Source organism: Syngnathus scovelli, chromosome 8 (genome assembly GCF_024217435.2).
Source record: "Syngnathus scovelli strain Florida chromosome 8, RoL_Ssco_1.2, whole genome shotgun sequence".
NCBI classification, from domain to species: domain Eukaryota; kingdom Metazoa; phylum Chordata; class Actinopteri; order Syngnathiformes; family Syngnathidae; genus Syngnathus; species Syngnathus scovelli.
In genome coordinates this window covers 16,284,261-16,303,131 of record NC_090854.1, presented here as the reverse complement: position 1 = coordinate 16,303,131, position 18,871 = coordinate 16,284,261, and the positions used below count along the sequence as shown (strand labels likewise).

At 40.7% G+C, this 18,871-nt stretch overlaps 2 protein-coding genes across 2 annotated transcripts; both read right to left on the bottom strand.

The window, feature by feature from the left end:
* Positions 1-813: 813 nt before the first annotated feature.
* kpna3 (karyopherin alpha 3 (importin alpha 4)) lies at positions 814-14,573 on the bottom strand. Its single transcript, XM_049727975.1, has 17 exons — positions 14,308-14,573; positions 10,957-11,001; positions 9,355-9,444; positions 8,735-8,764; positions 8,601-8,653; positions 8,415-8,510; positions 7,898-7,983; positions 7,713-7,799; positions 7,276-7,445; positions 7,038-7,082; positions 6,214-6,345; positions 6,008-6,136; positions 5,299-5,403; positions 5,107-5,178; positions 4,774-4,936; positions 4,605-4,699; positions 814-4,527 (listed from the first exon to the last, which is right to left on the bottom strand). Exons 1-17 carry the CDS (start codon positions 14,374-14,376, stop codon positions 4,429-4,431), a joined length of 1,566 nt encoding a protein of 521 aa, XP_049583932.1. The 5' UTR covers positions 14,377-14,573; the 3' UTR covers positions 814-4,428.
* Positions 14,574-14,962: 389 nt separating this feature from the next.
* Positions 14,963-17,995, bottom strand: spryd7b (SPRY domain containing 7b). The gene is made up of 5 exons (XM_049727655.1): positions 17,837-17,995; positions 17,076-17,192; positions 16,628-16,794; positions 16,045-16,147; positions 14,963-15,836 (listed from the first exon to the last, which is right to left on the bottom strand). The coding sequence occupies exons 1-5, from the start codon at positions 17,940-17,942 to the stop codon at positions 15,739-15,741; spliced, it is 591 nt and encodes a 196-aa protein (XP_049583612.1). The 5' UTR covers positions 17,943-17,995; the 3' UTR covers positions 14,963-15,738.
* Between the last annotated feature and the right edge of the window lie 876 nt (positions 17,996-18,871).

Sequence of the window (18,871 nt, the reverse complement as noted above, 5' to 3'; positions counted from 1 at the left end):
AGAGCTGGCCTGTTTCGATTGAAACTTAGAGATTGGGGGGTGGGGTGGGGGGTCTACTCCTGGCAATTGTAACCCACAAAAAGTTTTTTATTATAAGTGTTTAGCAATCATCATGAGTCCATCAATTTTTTTCTTCATGCCATCATAATCTGCAACAGTAGATGTAGTGGAGGAGATTAATTAATTAATAGGTTCTTTTTTTTTTTTACCGCCAAGGAGGACAAAACACTTTGACCCCTTATTGACTCCAGGAATTTTATGAAATAACAATTAAGAATTAGTACCCACTTCTACTTATGGATTCCGCTTTCACATGCTTGCGGTCAGCAACTATTTTTTCCTGAACTAGATTAAGCAACGCATATCATAGTTTATACCAAAAATAAAACAAAATTCTACATTTCCCCCTGTTAAAATACCCATACAAATGAAAAAAAAAAAAAATCTTGCCAAATATCTACCATTTTTGACTGATTCAAACTGTTTTAACTACATTTTTTAGCTTATGCCTAAATTCCCAAAACACAAAAAGTGTCATCTCATTTTTCGTATGGAATTTCTACATCCTTTGACAGATTCTAAGCATTCCAACTCCATGTTCAGCTAATTCCCAGTCATTATATGTAATTTCCCATAATTTATCATTCCACAATTTTTAATTTGACCTCTCAGCCACAACACGCAATTCCATTCTCGTATTTCTACTTAACATGCCTTTTCCCCTTCACCATCCACTGTATTTAACCTTTACTTCAATTGATTAATTTTTCCTTCACATGCAAATCACCACACTTGCGAGCGCTGAATGACCCATCGGCTTGAACAGCAGGTTTTTATTTTGCTTCGGATCAGAAAGACAGGTCATGTCCTGAGGGTGCCATGAGAAGAAATGCTATGAAAAATCCCCCTGAATGAGGTTACGTGGCGAAGATGGCTTGTGGCGGTGGGAGGGGGCAAACATGTAAAACTGTGTTTGCATCTCCATGGCAACCAAAGTGTGTACAGGTATAACATCTGACGTGTTACTCCATTACAAAGATTTTCAAAGTGTGGAGCGCTGCACCTACAGAAAATAAAGAAAAGGCATATTTTTAAACTTGCAACACTAAATTAATTCACCCATTTTCAGTTCAAGTTTGTAAAGGATTAACGGAGAGCAGCCATTTTGCTTGAACTTTCCCACACCTTCACCGACTATGAGTTTTAAAATCAACAAAATGACAAAAACAAAAGGCACCGTGACTTTTTTTTTTTCCAACTCATATTTGTCTTTAATATGCACAGGAGTTGAAAGCATCAATGAGCCACCTTAAAGAGAGAAGAAAGTTCAATCTAAAATTTATAAAAAGATACAAACAATCAGAGGCCAAAATGCTGTCTGTTGCTTTACTTCTAGTATTCATTTAAAACACGTTATTTTTTTTCTTTCAAGAGCAAGTAAAAATCTTGCAACAAACATAAGCTTGTATCCAATGCGGGTACAAGACAAACATAATTGTAAATCTTTAAAGTGGCTCGGTCTAGTCTGCTAATGCATGACGACTGTACACCCTCACTCTAGAATTTTTGTTCCGTTATAAACTAGCCCCCCCCCCCCCCAATAATTGTGAATACGCCCTCTCAGTAGTTACCAACAGACCAGGGGAGCATTTAAAGTCTCGGGAAACAGCACATCATCAGCCCGAAACCACTAAGGAGGTGGGGGGGGGGGGAATAAAAGTGTTCTGATTATTAATAACCAGCATGTCATCACAATACATATGCAAGTCAAAAATAAAAACAGAAATATTGCTTCAAAAAAAAGAGGGGGGAAAAGGCTCGACAGCCATTTTAGACAGCGAGGTCATCATTGTTGTCGTCCTTCCAAAGAGTGTCAGCTGCAGCAGCTTTTTACAGGCTACAAAAAAAAAAAAAAAAAATACGTATGTGTGTGTAAATAGAACGGCAAAGAGAGATACACATCACATTTTTTTTATACAAGCCAAGAGTGTTGAAAAGTACTGTGAAGGTGCACCTTCCTCTCCCCGAAGTTTCCTTTTCATTTTTGTCAGTGAACAAAAAAGCCCGTCGAGGCCACACTGAAAATAAACTAAATAATACTATCTTTAAAAAAAAAAAAAAAAGTCTCGGTTGTGAGAGTCTTCAAAAATATAAACAATGTCAAAATATTATGACTATGATGAAAATGTTATGAGAATAAAGCGATTTGATATGGACAAATGTCACTTTTCTTTGAAAAAGCGTGGGGAAAAACATTGCATATATACGTGTATATACAATTTTTGCACAACATTCATATATTGTTGTAATACTATGAATTTCTCAGGATTTTCTTTTAACATAAGCGAACATTTCTTGTGACTCCCCCTCCCCTCATAATATTGCAACATATATATTTATTTTTTTTGGTTGTGTCACTTCACTAATTTTCCCCAATCCTACATTCAGACCACTTCTAGTAACTCTTTATTTTTGTTTTCTAATATTGCAACTTTATTCTCCAAATGGAATGTTATACGGAAAAACTCGCAACGCTATGAAAAACAGCTTTTTGAAAAAGTTCAACATAGCGAAAATAAATTGGCTTTTTTTTCCCATGTAGCATTTTTACTCTATTAACGCAGCATTACATTCTCTTCAGAATACATTTTGGATAATTTTACATTCTTTTAGAAGCTACAATGTTATCATACCAGGAAGACAATAACAAAAATGTTGTAATTTTTGTATTAAGAGAATATGACAGAATTTTGATATGAAAAAGTTGTATTATGAAAAAATAGGACTTTTATCACAATAACTAACTCAATTTTGGCTGAATTTCATCTTCATCCTAATTTCTTTTAATTTAACAGCATCACCTCATAGTTTAAGAATTTAGTAGAGTAGTTATCGTATTAAGAAGTCCACATTTCACAATTATTATTTGTCATTTTGACTTTTCTGCTCATAAATTTAAACCTAAAAATATTTTGTTGGCAAAACAATTGTCCTCAAACAAGAAAAACGTAATGCTAAAAGCTATGAGAATAAAGACAATTTTACTAGTAAAAAGTACCACAAAATGCACCACTACAAAATTTGTACAACTTTTTCCGCATAACATTTTAACTTAATGTGAAACTTGACACGTTTTTTTTTTCTTTTCTCGTGACATACCAACTTTTTTCTCCCATTTCTTGTAATTCGGGTGACTTTTTCCTCCAAATTTTCCTTTCCTCCAGTGGTCCTAACAGTCCGCCCTATACTCATAAGATTAAAATAGGGTGAAGCTCCAAACAAAACGCAACTGGAAGATCCAACCAGAAGTAACCACATCATGAACTGAAACTTACAAAAAAAAAAAAAACGAAAAAAAATTCAATTCATATATATCAAATATTCAATTCAGCCCAGATTTAGCAAATTATGATATAATCCCCACCTCCCCAGTGGCCCCCACCACCACCAACTTAGATTTTCACATTACAGGGGAATCATGAGCAAATAGGACGTCCAGTGCAGACCAGTCCGCGGGAGGAGACGCTACAGTGGTCACAAAGTTTCTGCACTTCCCAGTTACCTCTTTTCTTACTCTGCCAGGTCCTTCTTAGCAGCTAGTTCAGTTTTAATTAAACATGAAAAAATAAAAATGATGGCAGTTACTTCACTTTTGTGGAAAAGGGCACACCGCTGAATAATTCAATTAAAGTCACATAAAAAAAAAAAAAAAAAAAAAGTGACATCATGAAGTCAGTCCGGTCAAGTCTGTCTGCCATCATTGGAGCCCTTTCACCCTCAGTGGAGTGGGGGAGCGAGGGTGAGGGGATATATCCGTAGTTAATTATGGCTAATCATTACTTGGAGGGGCGGGCCAGATGCCTGGGGGTTCAACTTTATGACCCGAATAGTGGGTGTGTTTGTACACCAAGTGTGTGTTTGTGTGAGGCAAAGGGAGGGCATCAAAACAAAACAGCAGTATTTCTCTCCCATTTGTGATATGACGGCTTCCAAAAGAAGTGTGCACACTAATTGTCCAAATGTGTATATGTGTCTTTGTGTGTCAGTGAGGGAGACTACCAACTTAAATGTGCTCGTGAACATTTTGGCGATCAAACGTTGCCACTGACGCTGTTTTGGCCTTCCCGTTGTGTGATATGTCGAAGCAAAAAAAAATCCTTCTTGGGATGCAGGCTGGCAGATGGTGGCAAGGAGTGACCCATTACAAAAAATGCTAAATACAACCCCCACAGTGCAGAAGTGGTGGTGGGGGCCATAAATCCATCAGTGACTGTGAGTATCCACGTTGAAGTCAATCGTTCCATAACAGGGTGCCAGATTTGAGGCGAAATGGATGCATGTCATCATGGGGAGGGGGGTGGAGATTATAGAGTACCCGTGCAGCTGGTTGAAGCAAACATCCTGGCTTTTGTTTTGTTTCTTCTCTTTTCAGAAATTAAACTCCTTTGCTTGCATGTTGGAAGGAGGGTCAAAGTTGAAGGTTCCTCCTTGAGTGCTTTCCGGGATCAAGCTGGAATCTTCATCGATCTAAAAAGGGGTAGGGGAGAGCCACGGTGAACTTGGGTCTTATATCTGTGGATTCCGGAGACTTTGCGTGAACTTACGTCATCTCCTGAAAAGTACTGATCAATAATCTCGAAGGCTAGTTTGTAGATGTCCTCGTTTGCATGTTGCTGCAAGCTTTCGATCTTCTCCAAACCTGAGAAATGGAGAGAGAAAGGGCTGAAAAAAAGCAAAGTAACACAAAACAAAATTCCCCGGCACACCACGCACCACCACACTCTTCGATGATCTCGGCGATGGTGCTGGCTTCGTCGCCCGCCATGATGAGGATGTTCTTGAGGCCGTCCAGAACAACCTGCACAACCTGGGGGTCCTTCACCAACATCAGGTTACAGAAGGGAGGGATGACATTCTTCTCCACCAGGTACTCCACCTACACAAAACACAGCAGCCATAATCTTCACAGTCAACATCACCTATAACGTGCTCCTTGAACAATAATTTATTAAAAAATACAGTTACAAGCTTGGTTATAGACCAAATTAAAATTCATAATTCAAATGACTAACACCGTGCGTGCATACCTCTCCCATAACAACTCACCTGGTCTTTCCTTCCACTGATCGTGAGGTTGCTGATGGCCCACGCAGCCTCCTTTTGAGTGCCAAAGTCCCCCTGTGGAGAGTCAGGCTGTCACTAAGACGTACGTGGCAAGGTTATTCCTATCACACAGGTTGTCGTGGTACAATATAGCAATAACCCTGAAGGAATATGGAATTAAAAAAAAAAGGAGACCTTGGCAAGTTGGTGAATGATCATGGGGATGAGTCCTGCATCGATCACAGCTTGGACCTGTTGCTGGTTCCCAGCTGTAATGTTGGACAAGAACCACACTGCTTCCTACAAATCACAAACAGAAAAAAGAGCAATTCTAAGTTCAAACAATCCTTTAAACATTATACACAAGAACTACCTACCATGGAGCATGTGACTGCTATTTTGAGTTATTTATAAAATCGGTGTCAGCGTTGGTATCCCAAGTCCATTATTGAGTATGGCCTTGATTCAGTGGCTATTATAAAACATTGCCACATACCCACTGAAATCATTCCCTTTTTGGTGCTTTGAATGATATATATATATTTTTTTAAATAATTTTGAGATGTCTTACTTTGTTTGTGGTAATTGAACGCACCTCAAGGGTACCTACGAGTTTTAGTGAACTGGGAGCCTTACTTCCGGGTTAGAAAAATAGCCACCAAAACAAGCCATATTTTATAAGAAATTAGAACAACAGTAATATTATAATCATATACGTGCCTATATAGCTAACTGTGGATAGTTAAAAAAAAAAAAAAAAAAAAACATGGACGGACGGTTTCTTTAAAGAGCTGTATTGTATTGTATTTGATTCCACAAGGATTCCAACACTTGAAGTGGAAGTCAAGTCAAAACTTTCTTTCAAATAAAAAGCTCATATCTGTTGTGTCCGTGCTTGTGTTACCTTATTGATCTTTTCTTTAGGGTGTGTGAGCAAGTTGGGGAAGTATCTGAGGACCTCGCAGTTGAGAACGACTTGCGTCTGCTCGTCAGTGCCGGTTACGATATTCCCGACTGCTCGCAGAGCTGCAGTCTACATGTTAAGACATGGCAAAGGGAATATTTAGATATCAAATTATCAAACAGATTGATTCATTCATGGTGTCTCACCTGCACTTTCACTTCTTGGTGACTGAGGAGAGGCACAAGAAGTGGAACGACACCAGAGTCAATGACCATCTGGATCTGCTCATTGCCACCGTCCGTTAGGTAGGACAACGCCCACACTGTGTCAACGAGGATCTAAATGGACAAAATGTCAACAGCACATGATGCCGGGAGCACACCCAGAAGTCTGCTGAACTCGACGGACTGGACGATCGCAAACAAATGTATGATGTAAATAGAAAAAAAAACATTGGCCACACGGAGGCAGTAAAAGACAGACAGATGGAATATACGTATTGCTTCTACCAGCTTTATGGATTAAACCTGACTTCTAAACACATGCAGTCCTGCCTGGATGCAACAGCCAATCATATCGCAGCTGGACGTACCCTGCCTTGAACTCACCTCCCTTAGCTCATTAGGGCAGCGCTAATATTAGTTGTTATATGTAGATGATAAAGGATATTGCAAATAAATGCCTAATAATTAATTGGAAATAAAAATAAAATGTAATCATTGTTAATGTAGCTGCACAGTTTGTTTTCACTATGGGCATTTGGAAATTCATACGAGTTCAGGTGTGACCGTTTGAAAATTCAGTAGGTTGCTCGATTTTGCCTTTTGGAAATTCAGTGCACCAAAAACGGAGTGCCATTATGTTCATATCAAGTTTGAACTCACAGGTCAGACAAAGAAAAACTAGATGAAAAAAAACAAATCAACAAATAAATAAATAAATGACAGCTCATATCACCAAACAATTGTAAGTCAGGAAACGTGATACAATCAGGATTTTGGAATGGAACTACCTTTTGTTTCATACTTACATTTATATCTGTGTGATGGATTAGCACACAGAGGGCAGGCAAAATCTGTGTGGGATTGAGAGAAAGCAGTTTAGATGAGGGCTGAACGAGGGAGGGGGGGTTGTTGCATCGAAATATGAAGTCAAAACAAGGCCGAGTCAGGAGAAGAAAACAACAAAGATGAAGTAGCTGTCAAGTGCCAGGCGACAATGCTTCAAAAAGACAGAGAATCTCGATGTGACTCATTCAAGCATTTTACCTCTTGCACTGTTTCCATGGGCGGGGGCGGGTCCTTATTGCGGCAGAGGTTGACGATGACCCACGTGACGTTGCGCAGGAAGGTGATGGGGATGGAGGGGTCAATGAAGGAGAGCAGTGGTTTGACCACGCCCAGGGAGATGACGTAATCCCTGCACTGTGGCCCATCACCTGGACCGGCAAAAGGTACAACTTCACTCAATGTCTATTTCAAGAGAGTATTTCAAATATTTTCGGCCCAGACAAGGTATTAAGGCACGAGAAATAAGTTTCCATTTTCCAATGAAAAGTATACGCCATTTTTCCACATGAAGCGGCAATTATTTCAGTACCGTATTTTCTGCACTATAAGGCGCACTTAAAAGCCTTTAATCTTCGCAAAAAACTAAGGGGCGCCTTTTATACGCTAATAAATAAGTGCACAGACAGTCTACTGACCTATAATGTTTCCCAAAGCCCAAACAGCTTGTTCGCATACGTTCTGATGAGGCGAGCGGAGCAGTCGCAGGAACAGCGGCACTGCATCTGAAGACACACAAGCATCATCCTTGAGCACTTCATGACAAAACATTAACCGAAATCAAATAGCTGGGGAACACTGACTGGTGGTCAGGTCAACTTACTGGATTCAACCACGGCTTGAGTCTGCGCTGACGTCCCAGAGGCAATGTTGGTCAGGGCCCAAGCTGCCTCGAACTGAAGAGAGGGGCTGTGGGACAGCAACAGAAACACTTATTTGAGAAACAGGATGTGATATGCAAACAAGCATTGTCTAAAGCAGTGCTTCTCAATTATTTTCTGCTATGCCCCCCCAAGGGAGAAGAAAATATTTCTTGCCCCCTCCAACTCGCCAATAAAGACGATCATTTGTCTATAAAACTGCAATTTTTATGTATTTGAGAATCACTGGTCTGTGGAAAGTAACACCGACGGGTACTTCATGTTAACATGTCACTAGTCACTCCTCCTCCAAATTCCTTCAATCCACGGCGAACACGGGGGTCCTGGGAATTCTGGACCTCCGAAAGGCAAGAATGCTGTTATATTTGGCTCGGTCCTGCCAACTGGCTGCTGCATTTCCTCAACACTCACGCAGACGCACACAAATAGCTCACAGTGACTTCAGTGTTTCGAACTCACTTGTCGTCTCGTTCCAGGCAATTGACTAAAGCAGGCAGGATACCGGACTTTATCAAGTCGTCAATCGGGGGGTTTCTGTCGCTGGAGAGCAATTTTCTGACGGATGAGAAACACGCTGATGTTAAAAAAAATGAACTGGGATCACAACATGCATTGGCACTTCTGTGTGTGGGGGGAATTTGTCACCTGGCCGCCTGCACGGCGCTGAGCTGGATAACCGCGTTATCACTGGTGGCGTTCTGAAAGCGAGAGAAAGGAAGTCGGGCATCACTGACAAACAGCTACGTGTATATTTGCCACTACGTTAGGGCAGCTCTTACCAGTAAGATGGCACCAAGCGTAATATTTTGCTGCAAAAAAAAAAGGAGGACAAAATGAGATACAAGCGCGGGGATGTTGACGCTCAAAAATGTGGGTTAAGGCTATATTCAAAAACATCAAGGTCAAATGATTCCCATGGTCCACCACGTTAGACCCTTCCCATCACGAGGAAGGGTCGTAACAGATGTTGTGAAGGAAACCAGGTCAAACTTGCCAGAGCTAGCATAAAATGGCAAAGCTAAACAAATATTGCCATTTGTTTTTAGGGAGAGTTTCTTTTTTTTTTGAAGTTATTCAACCCTTTAAAATTTTAATTTGGACTGCTGGCTTTCAACTTTTAGTCGTCTGCTTCGGCTTGAAATATATATGTGAATCGGACGAAAAAAATGTCTTGATTTGTGAGTGGGCACATCATATTCATTTTTTTTTTTTTTTTTTTTTTTTAAATGGGGTGATGAAAACAATGTGTATGTTGTAAACCACTATTTCCTTTTTTGTATGGCGTAGAAATATGTCACAGTCCTTAATATTCATCTTTGGATAGCAAACTGGTAGACACGGAATCAATCAGTGCAGTCCATTTGCCTCAATTGCTTCAGGATGATCGGCCACTATTTACCCCTTTGAAGTCCGAGTCCACGTCAGAGTCCTCCAGACTCTCCTCCTGTGGGACGTTTCTCTTCTTCAGTAGGTGCTCGTCTCGTTTGTTCTGGGAACGAGACAGAAGTCATGAAAGGATGGAGTGGGGGGGCGGAAGGCGTTAATGGATTCATGAATTCTTTAAAGCCCAGTGAATGCAGGCCATCCTCATGAAAGTATTCTTTTTGTTTCGGAGGGGGTTCAAGTGACTTCAGTTAGAACTTCCAAAAATATGAGCCTGCATCGTTACTGACAGGGAGTCAAGACACATAGACTGTGAATATGCTCTCTCTCTCTCTCTCTCTCTCTCTCTCTCTCTCTCTCTCTCTCTCTCTCTCTCTCTCTCTCTCTCTCTCTCTCTCTCTCGAAGAGATTCCCTTGGCCTACATTCTTGTGCATCACGCCGCTGTGCGTCAGCGATGACTAATCAGCCTACTGCACTGTTTTGGTCCTGACCCGATCCGGCTCTGTGGAATGTGCTAGACGCCAGAGCAACTCAGCACTGCTCGGCCATGACGTGCTAACGTTGCTGCTTTTTACCCGTGAGCCCCACACGCCCGCTAATCGTACAAGTGCTTACTGACGCAAACACCGGCTGCCATTTATTTTGACTGCAATTAAACGGAGCGCCCGCACAATTCTGCACGAAAACATGTAATTAAATATATTACATCTAAACGTTTTCTTTGCAAACCTTTCGGTTTGGTACAAAATTAGGATGGTTCATAATAAAATTCTAAAATGGCTGATCCGATGCATGCCAGCTTGATGTTTAAAAAAAATAAACAGCCTAATAAAATGTATTTAAATATATTTTGTTATTAATAAAGACATCATAAGGAAGTTGTAAACTATCTGTCTTTGTTCCAGATGTATTTGTGATTCGCACGCTCAGAGGAATAAAAGTGACATTTAATCTTCCAAAAATGTCTCATTCAAACTAAGACTTACTTTGAAATGGATTTGAATCTTGATAGATCTAGCAGACAGCGCGAGGGACAGAATGAAACAAAAATGAAAACAACTTCTTTGCCACTTTGAGAATCAAAATGGCCCCGAGTTACTTCTTCTTAGGGACTCCCTATTAAAGTGGATGGAAGGGAAGAAAGATGCTTCGCAAGATGTGCGATTCTTTTGGCAGAGCTGCAATCCGTTGACAGATGCACTTCCTTATAAAGTTCGGCGTCTCGGTGACAGGTAGAGATGAGCGTTACGGAGGCTGCATGACTTTCTTAAAGTGATAGGCGCATTAACATCTTACTGATGAGCTCGACACATGGGTGTTGCCGTACGAATTACTATTAAGCGTGTATCTCACTGAGCAGCAAAGGTTACCGAGGGTTCACGCGCAGCCTCAATGTTGATTCTTCGTCGAGAGTTTGTTCAAAGGGTAGCAAAGATGTTTGCAAACAGTTTTAATAGTCGTCAAGAAAAAAAAAAAAAACCTGACAAAATACCAATATTTGCTATGTATGCAAACACTCGCAGCTCAGTGGCATACGGGCTTTAAAAAGCACCTTGGAGATGTTTATGTAAAGATACTCATTTACCTTATTTGATCATGTGTGTGTGTGTGTCTTACCTTTCTCAACTCCACTGTCACCTCATTCCGATGCCTTCGCATAGTCTGTAAGAAGGGGGGGGGGGGGGGGGGGGGGGTGATGATCAATTAGCTCACAAGGTTAATTGTGAAATGTAGACTTTTATAATTGAACACAAAGTGGCTTACAAGTTCAGCGTCTGGTTTATTGTACCTTCAGCCATACAAAAAGGAATATAATTTAATTTATGAGAACAAAAGTGAATGTGGATAAACGGCATCGTTTTAGGATTCTTGTGAGTCCATGTTTATAATGATCAGTGAACAAACAAAAAAAAAACTTGGAGTCAGCGCTCATTATAGCACAGAAGTGAGGAAAGACGAGTTGGAGTAATTGCTGTATTTGAGCATCTGTTGACGTTTGCCGTTTGAGATCTTGTGACTCTTTCAAAGGGTTCATGTTGCTTTCCCAAATAGCCTCTTGCATAACGTCCACAGTCGAAACTCTGGAGGCTACAAAGTTGTCGCCCCGCAAACCACTGCTAGCCAACAACCACATAATGAGACTAAATGAAATGATGGGGATAAGTGGACAACGAAAAACAATTAGTGCCACAACTCGAAGTTCTCTTTGATCGATTTTGTTCCCACTTTAAAACTGATTAAAATCAAACCACACTGAACTCATCAGTCACAACAAAACACTGACAAAAACAACAATGGAGGAGAGTGAGTGTGCTTAATCTACTTAACTGCATGCGGTCACATTTTTAGACCATAGGAGAGTTTGGGCAGCAAGAAAACCAACTTCTACAGCAACATGGAGACTATGGAGCATGATGAGACTGCAGCAGCCATAGCTAAGGTGCAGCAACAGGTAAGCTAACGTTAGCATGCGGGTGGATGACAAACCAATCAGAAACCAGCAGTCGTTTATATCATTTGCACTAAGGAGAAAATAAAGCACACCATATTCATACGTCCCATGATCCTTTGCGTGAAATGTGGGAGGCACAGGTAAAGCGAAACCAGTGTTTTATTTCTACGGCAACTGTTGGTGTGACGCCAGTTGGTAGAGAAAACATTTCAATCTCGCTACCTGCGAATCGAGCGAGCTAAATGATGACATAAAAAGGCTACCGGCGGCAAGTTGCAGTCATGCCTAACTACATTCCAACCTCGCTTAGTAAATCTTACTGACAAACACGCTAGTTCATAAAATCCAAACTATTGCAGCGATTCTTCTGATCATTTCAGAAGTTGACAAATGACCCAGCAAGTCTCCTCCAGTGGTTTAATACAAGCGCATGAGCACAACATTCGATGCGAGCGTTGAAATGAAAAGCAGCACATCGGTTGTACATGTTATACACGCTCATTCTTCTGTGTTCTTTATTCCTGAGTGGAAGCTAGAATCTTAAGAAGCTCAGCACTCAATGCTCTTGCAGTCCCAGATTCAACTTCTTCTGCATGTTTGTAAAACTAGCAGCGTAACAAGGCGTGCAAGACAATTTTCAATGCAACGAGGGCCAACCAAACATTAAACCCGAGTGTTACCATCACCTCATAGATTGTGTATGTAAATGTAGGGTCAGATAATCCTAAAATAAATTAAAGACAATATTAGTAATCCTGAATCATCTATTTAAATCAGGGCTGTGTCGATCTGGCCTGTTGTCGCAATTCTACAAACAGATTCCACGGAACTGTTGTGCAAAGACCCCCAAAACATAAGAGTAAAGCAAACATGCTGCTCTAGAGAAGCTAGACATCCAGGATGCCTGAAATAGCATCAAGAATGCATTGGCAAGGTCCATCTTCCAAAGCAGCCATGTGCTTGTTGCACCGACTCCCAAACAGATTCAAAACAAGCACTGACCGGACGTTTGGGGCTGAGTGGATTGGTTGAAGGCGGGTTTTGTACGCATTGTGCTGCACGAGGATTATCTCAGGATTACTAATAGATCAGGAAGCAGCGGGAATGGTGCCATTTCTTTACAAAGATTGTACTTTTGATGAATCCTATTGTGAAATCAAGTTTTATCTTGGAAAAGGCTTGCTGTTTTGAACACAGTAGCTAGCTGTATGCACAGTATGTATCTGTCGCTGACTGGCTGCCTCATAGAATAACTGCATGCCTTTATCAATGTCATCATATAAAAACACATTTGTTATAACTACTTAAAGCATGGAACTGCTGTTTTAAGTCTTTCACAGTTTTTTGCATTATTCACCTCACCACTGTACACAATTACTGATAGCGTAGAACATGCGCCCTAGCTAAAATCAAAATTTCAAAATAGCAATTGTTCACATTACAAATTACTTTTAAAACATTATGCTAATTTATCGGGGCCCGAACGATATGGAATTTCTTTTAGACCAATCCTGATATTTGAAAGAAGAAAAAATGATTACCGATTAGTCGGCTGATTAATTCTAAGAATACATACCAAACTATATTATATTTATTCATTCCTGAGTTTCTCAACAACATGTGAAGTGTTTGTTTAAATCACATCACCTGACAACCATCTGCGAACTCTCTGGCTCTTTTTTTACCATTATTTGTAAAATTGAATCCTTTTGTATAATTATTTTAGGTTCATCATGACTCTATATTGTCTGATTCTTTTCTCAGCCTTTGGAAAATAACAAAAAAAAAAAGGTCCATCTAAAATCTTATCCTTTAAACTTTCAATGATAATGATACAATCGTCTTTAAAAGATCTGCCCCCATAACCATTGACAGTGTTGAATACAGAGAAACATACGCGTCAATGTAACCGTAGCGTCACATGTGATTAATGCTTAATCCCGAGGCTCGCTTTAGCTAGCTCACCTGGCAAGCTCAGGAGTGGCGCTTGTCATTTGCTTTAAAACCAACTGAGTGTTTGCAGTTCAAATAGCACCCGCGACAAATGGATGCAAGTATGTTAATAAAGTGGTCGGAATGCAATAAAAGGGCGAGCATAAGGATCATTCCACCGGCCCAGGCCCGCCCTTCCAGCAAGCCACCGGTGTCCAGCCGACTAGCCAGCAATTAGCCGCCACTGACAGCTAGCTCTAATAGTTAAACCTACATTTGATCAATTCCACCCAAACGTGTCGCCGTATCCACTCAAGAGCAATACTACGATTTTAGCAACGATAATCCTAATCGGTAGAAATGCCTGGAACTGTCCAAATTGTAAATCAACAAGGACTTTTGACAGCGGACTTCAAATGCTAACCAAGGTTAGCTCACTTGGAGCTGTAGCAGGGGCCGGGGTGCTACTCCTGGTGCTGCTGCTGCTGCTGCTGTACCTCCTCCTGCTCCGAGCGAGGCCCAAAGAGAGCCACTCGAAAACGACCCAAATGACCCACGGTCGTCGCACAGACTCGCCGGCTCACCTCGACATCGCGCCCCTTGTTCTTAAAGCTCTTGATGCGGTGATTTTCCAAGCCGGCGTTGTCTGCCATGGCTGTGTGCGTGAGTGTAGAGGCGGGATGGGGGGGGTGGGAGTTCTCTTCCGTTACTCCGGCTTTCGGGATATCCTTCTTGAGCGATGTGACTCAGGCACGGCAGCTCGTGTCCTGGTGGTGCTGCTGCTGCTGCTACTCCTGCTCCTGCGGGTGCTGCTGCTGCTGGGCTCCGGAGTGCAGGGCGGTCGGTGACGTCACAAGTCACACAGCAAAGTGGGCGGGGTCGCGGGCTGCTGCTGCTGGGATTGAGTGGAGATGGGTGGGTACGTGATGTCATATGTCACGTGGAAAAGTAGGCGGAGTTACTGATGAGCGTCGGCATTAGTCGGCCATCTTTGAACAGAGGACTGCCCTATAAAATATTGATAAATAGGCAATTATGCTTTGTAGCTGCCAAGATTTTATTTTTAGGAGCGTCGAAATGCTTATTTTTGTGATCCGAATATTAAATTATTTTTGCTTTTGATAATAAAAAAAACATTTGTTTTGGTTAAACAGTCAATCAAAATCATGCAAAAATATGAACATAAATGTGTATAGAAAGCCTTTCCCAGCTATGAATCAATTAAAAAAAAAAAACTGATTCCTGCAGACAAATGTTTAATCAACAACAGTATTTGGATTTGCTTGTACAATCAATCACATGGTTAGTGCAAACAAAGACAAGTACGTAGCTGGAAACGTTAGCAGCAAACCTCCAACAATATGAACCATACAGCATTTCATTATCAGAGCCAAGCGTCACGACTTCTGATAATATTCATATTGAAGAATAAATACGTCATAAAAGATTTCAAGATGTACATCTAAGGAGGAGGGGCTCAGGAGGTGTCTGGAGAAATGACTTGTCTTAATGTTTTTTCTGTCAGTTCCAAACACAGCAAAAAAAACAAAACAAATTGCCATCCTCAAGGTTTGAATGATGAACCTCATGAATTCAGACAACGCAAAAGCGATCAAGCCATTAAAAAAAAGAGATCATTTGAAGTTTGATATGTGAATAAAATAAATATAATTACATGTCAGTGCAGGCATTTTTAAACTATTACACTTTATAAAGAAATATCCCCAGAAATGGCTTCCGATCCTTGAAGCATCCACTCTTAGGAGTCCGGAATGGACTACAAGGAGGCTTTAGTTGAAGTGATACAACTGATCATGAAAATATTGACTGGATCATTCTCCCCACTATTAAAAGCCTTTGTATATGTGAGCAACCATAACAAATCGACATCCTTGAATAATCATTCAAGGGAGAGACGGGGAGGGATCGGTCAGAGATAATCCACCAATTACAATCAAAACATTATATATGATACAGGATGCAAAGACGAGGACGAGGACGAGAAAGGTGCTGATTTAGAAGATTTGCTGTTCAAAAAGGATCTTCTCGAATCCTTGAGGAGGCGTGTGGTAGAAGTCACTGAACTGGCAGTCTAAGATGGCACTGTCATCCACTGGAACATCAAAAAAAAACATACATTGGGAGGGATAACTTCAGAGCATCAACATCAGTTATTTTATTTTGTTAAGAGTGCTCAGCTAAAGCTGCCTTGATTCAGCACACCACTATTTGACAACTTTTTGGCGATATAGCACAATCTCCCTAACGCTCACAATATTGAATCCTAAAATATGTGTGATGATGTAATCAAATGCACTTACCGTAAACGATGGGGTACACGGTGCCTCTTATCCCCGATGCGGGACAATGCATGTCCTTTCCATTCAGATACAAGTTCATCTCCACATGATCATATGTGATGCCCTGTGGATGACATATTAAGATAGGCATTAGGTACCATGTTCAAAATTACTGCATGCATGGAGAAAGTATGAAAAAAAGTGTGGGGGAAAAAAACCAACATACACATTTAATTCGGCAGCATGATTTATTATGTGCTGTATTGGAAAGGTATGGTCCTATAGGCTTACAAGGATATAGTTACTATATCTATAATAGGAGTATTCCCAAGGGATTAATAAAGTTGAGTCTAAGTCTAAGTCTAAGTATATACTATATTCTAGTATATCTTGAATTTTAAAATGCAGCGCCCTCTGCTGGATAAGGTGGGTCACTGCCTCACATGCCCTTAAAGTGAAAGTAAAACTGATATATTCTGCACACTCTCTTAATTATTATTTTTTATAAATGAATTCAAATGGATAAAAACAATGCCATTTTAACTTTTGGCAAGATTTGTCGTTCTGTTATAAACACACAAAAACTACTCTATATGACACTCACCACAATGTCGCCCTCCTGAGGAAGGTTGTTGGCAGGCAGGCGGTTCTTCTCTTCACCGTTGTAGACCACACAGCCATCGTGTCTCAAGACGAGGCTGTTGAGGTCTCTGCCTAAAGGCACTTGATTGAGATTGGCTTTTTGCGTGGCCACGCCTATACCCCACACACCTTTTAACACACACAGATTAGCAGTGAAGGGATTCACATGCACGTCAGAAACAGAAAAATCAGACAATGACTGTATAGAGTTTAAAATTCTAAATGAGTAAAACTGTTGGTAATAACTGTTCAGAGTACTGAAAAGAACAAATCATCTCCTATGCAGTAAAGACAGGATCCTCAAATTGACCAGCATCCTCGAATAAATAAAATAAAAAGTGACCAGCCTCCTCGAATAAATAAAATAAATAAAAAATAGTGACTGTTGGACATCAGAAGTCGAGGCTCACCAGTGGACTGGATCTTGAATTCAAAATAACTTTTGTTCTGGTGGAGAGGAGCGTTGGCCAGACACGCTCCAGTACCACAAATCCTCCGGCCACTCTTCACTATGACAACATCTGTGCCTGCAATACAAAAAAAAAAAGTACCCACCTTATTCTTATGTATATACGAATATATATATGTGATTTTGAGTATGACGCTTCTCCAGCTTCCTCCCATATTTCTTTAAAAAATAAATAAATAAATATGGTAAATTGTCCAAAGGTGTGATTTTTAGTGTTGGTCTACGTATCCTGCAAATGCACCCCGCCTCTCACTTAAAATCAGCCAGCCGCCTTAGATTCCAGCACAACCTTGACCTCAATATAGATGGGCAGCACAGAAATCGTATGAGTGGATCATTTTACAATCAAATAGCTGGCGACACTGAAAGCTGTGGTGGACCTCAGTACCAAGCCACTCACCCAGCAGGCCTATACAGATAGGGGTGGAGTGATATGTTTGTTGAATTGTCTCTAACCACAGTTATTGGCAGACAGTCATGGAATAAAGATGTGTTCCTCACTTCTGACATTCAAATACAGACATGATGAGAAACGGCAATACAAGTCTTAAATTGCTTAAAAGGTGGGATGCGAGAGAAAGCATCAATTAAGGACTGCTTGTAGCCAGTAACAAGTAAGCTCGTATCTGAGGAAAACACGCACACTGAACAAATTTAATGTCTATATACAAACCCACGTAGTTACGGGAAAATGTAATTTACCCATGCGATGAGTGTCTAACTGAACCGTGGGCATTTCTTTAAGTTGGATATGTCCAGATCCTCCATCTCCGCAGCAATTCAGGCAACACGTAAACATCGCCGCCATCTTCCAAATAAAGGACGCCCGGCACCACTTCCGGAGACTATCCCTAAATGAGGTCATTTTAAACCACAGCGCTACCGCAAGGCGGGGGTCAGAACTACATCAACCTACCGCCCATCCAATCACAGTGGCACCGATAGGCAGTTGCTCCTGATGGCATGGAAACAAGGGAAGAAAAAAAATCAGGGTCAAAATATCCCACACGTGACTCAATGACTATTGGATATAGCTGTTATATAACCACGCGTGAGTGAGTGAGCTTGGAAGTAAGAGACAAATACTTAATCTTTATTAAATACAAATTCGTGCTTTATCATAGATGTTCTAACATGATGATTGCATCACAATGTATGAATTTACAAAAACAAGAATGCATTGTTTTGAATGACACTGGCACAGGGATATTTATTGAGTTAATGATGCACTCTTTAATATTAGATGCTACTTTGGATTGCAACACATTGCCATCATCGTACAGCGGTAGAGAAGACAGTCAAGTTGCAAGGCCTGTCCAAATTCCCCATAGTTTATGCGGTCCACGGAGACATCATGAGGATCCTTCAAAAGAACCAGCCTGTGAAGGGTCCTCGAGGACGCAGCCTAAGAATTTGGGCACAGAAATCGACGACATTGATAAAATGATATGTGCAGTGAATCTAATATAACTATGATTCTAGTTTGAGAGCATTGCATCGTACTGACTTCAGGTTAAAATGTTTTGGTGACCTTAACTGCTTGAGAGGGACAAAATATAAGGGGCATACACATTATTACACATTTTACTAGTACAATCATTGCTAATAAAGATTGCATTCTTAATTTATGATTGCCGCTGTGTTTGCATGGTGCAGGTGTGCCTAATATTGTGACATCTGAGCGTTTAAGTGTTGCTTGGTTCAATTTGCATCTTTCATCACGATGTCGTACATTAT

What these genes read in the sequence shown, in the direction of transcription:
- spryd7b (XM_049727655.1), bottom strand. Translation starts at nt 17,942, where the DNA reads ATGGCGGCGATGTTTACGTGTTGCCTGAATTGCTGCGGAGATGGAGGA. An exon ending in ATTCAAGATCCAGTCCACTG is followed by an intron (nt 16,795 to 17,075) that starts GTGAGCCTCGAC and finishes GTGTGTTAAAAG; the next exon opens with GTGTGTGGGGTATAGGCGTG. An exon ending in CTCAGGAGGGCGACATTGTG is followed by an intron (nt 16,148 to 16,627) that starts GTGAGTGTCATA and finishes TGTCATCCACAG; the next exon opens with GGCATCACATATGATCATGT.
- kpna3 (XM_049727975.1), bottom strand. Translation starts at nt 14,376, where the DNA reads ATGGCAGACAACGCCGGCTTGGAAAATCACCGCATCAAGAGCTTTAAG. An exon ending in TGACAGTGGAGTTGAGAAAG is followed by an intron (nt 9,445 to 10,956) that starts GTAAGACACACA and finishes TCTCGTTCCCAG; the next exon opens with AACAAACGAGACGAGCACCT. An exon ending in CGCTTGGTGCCATCTTACTG is followed by an intron (nt 8,654 to 8,734) that starts GTAAGAGCTGCC and finishes TCTCGCTTTCAG; the next exon opens with AACGCCACCAGTGATAACGC.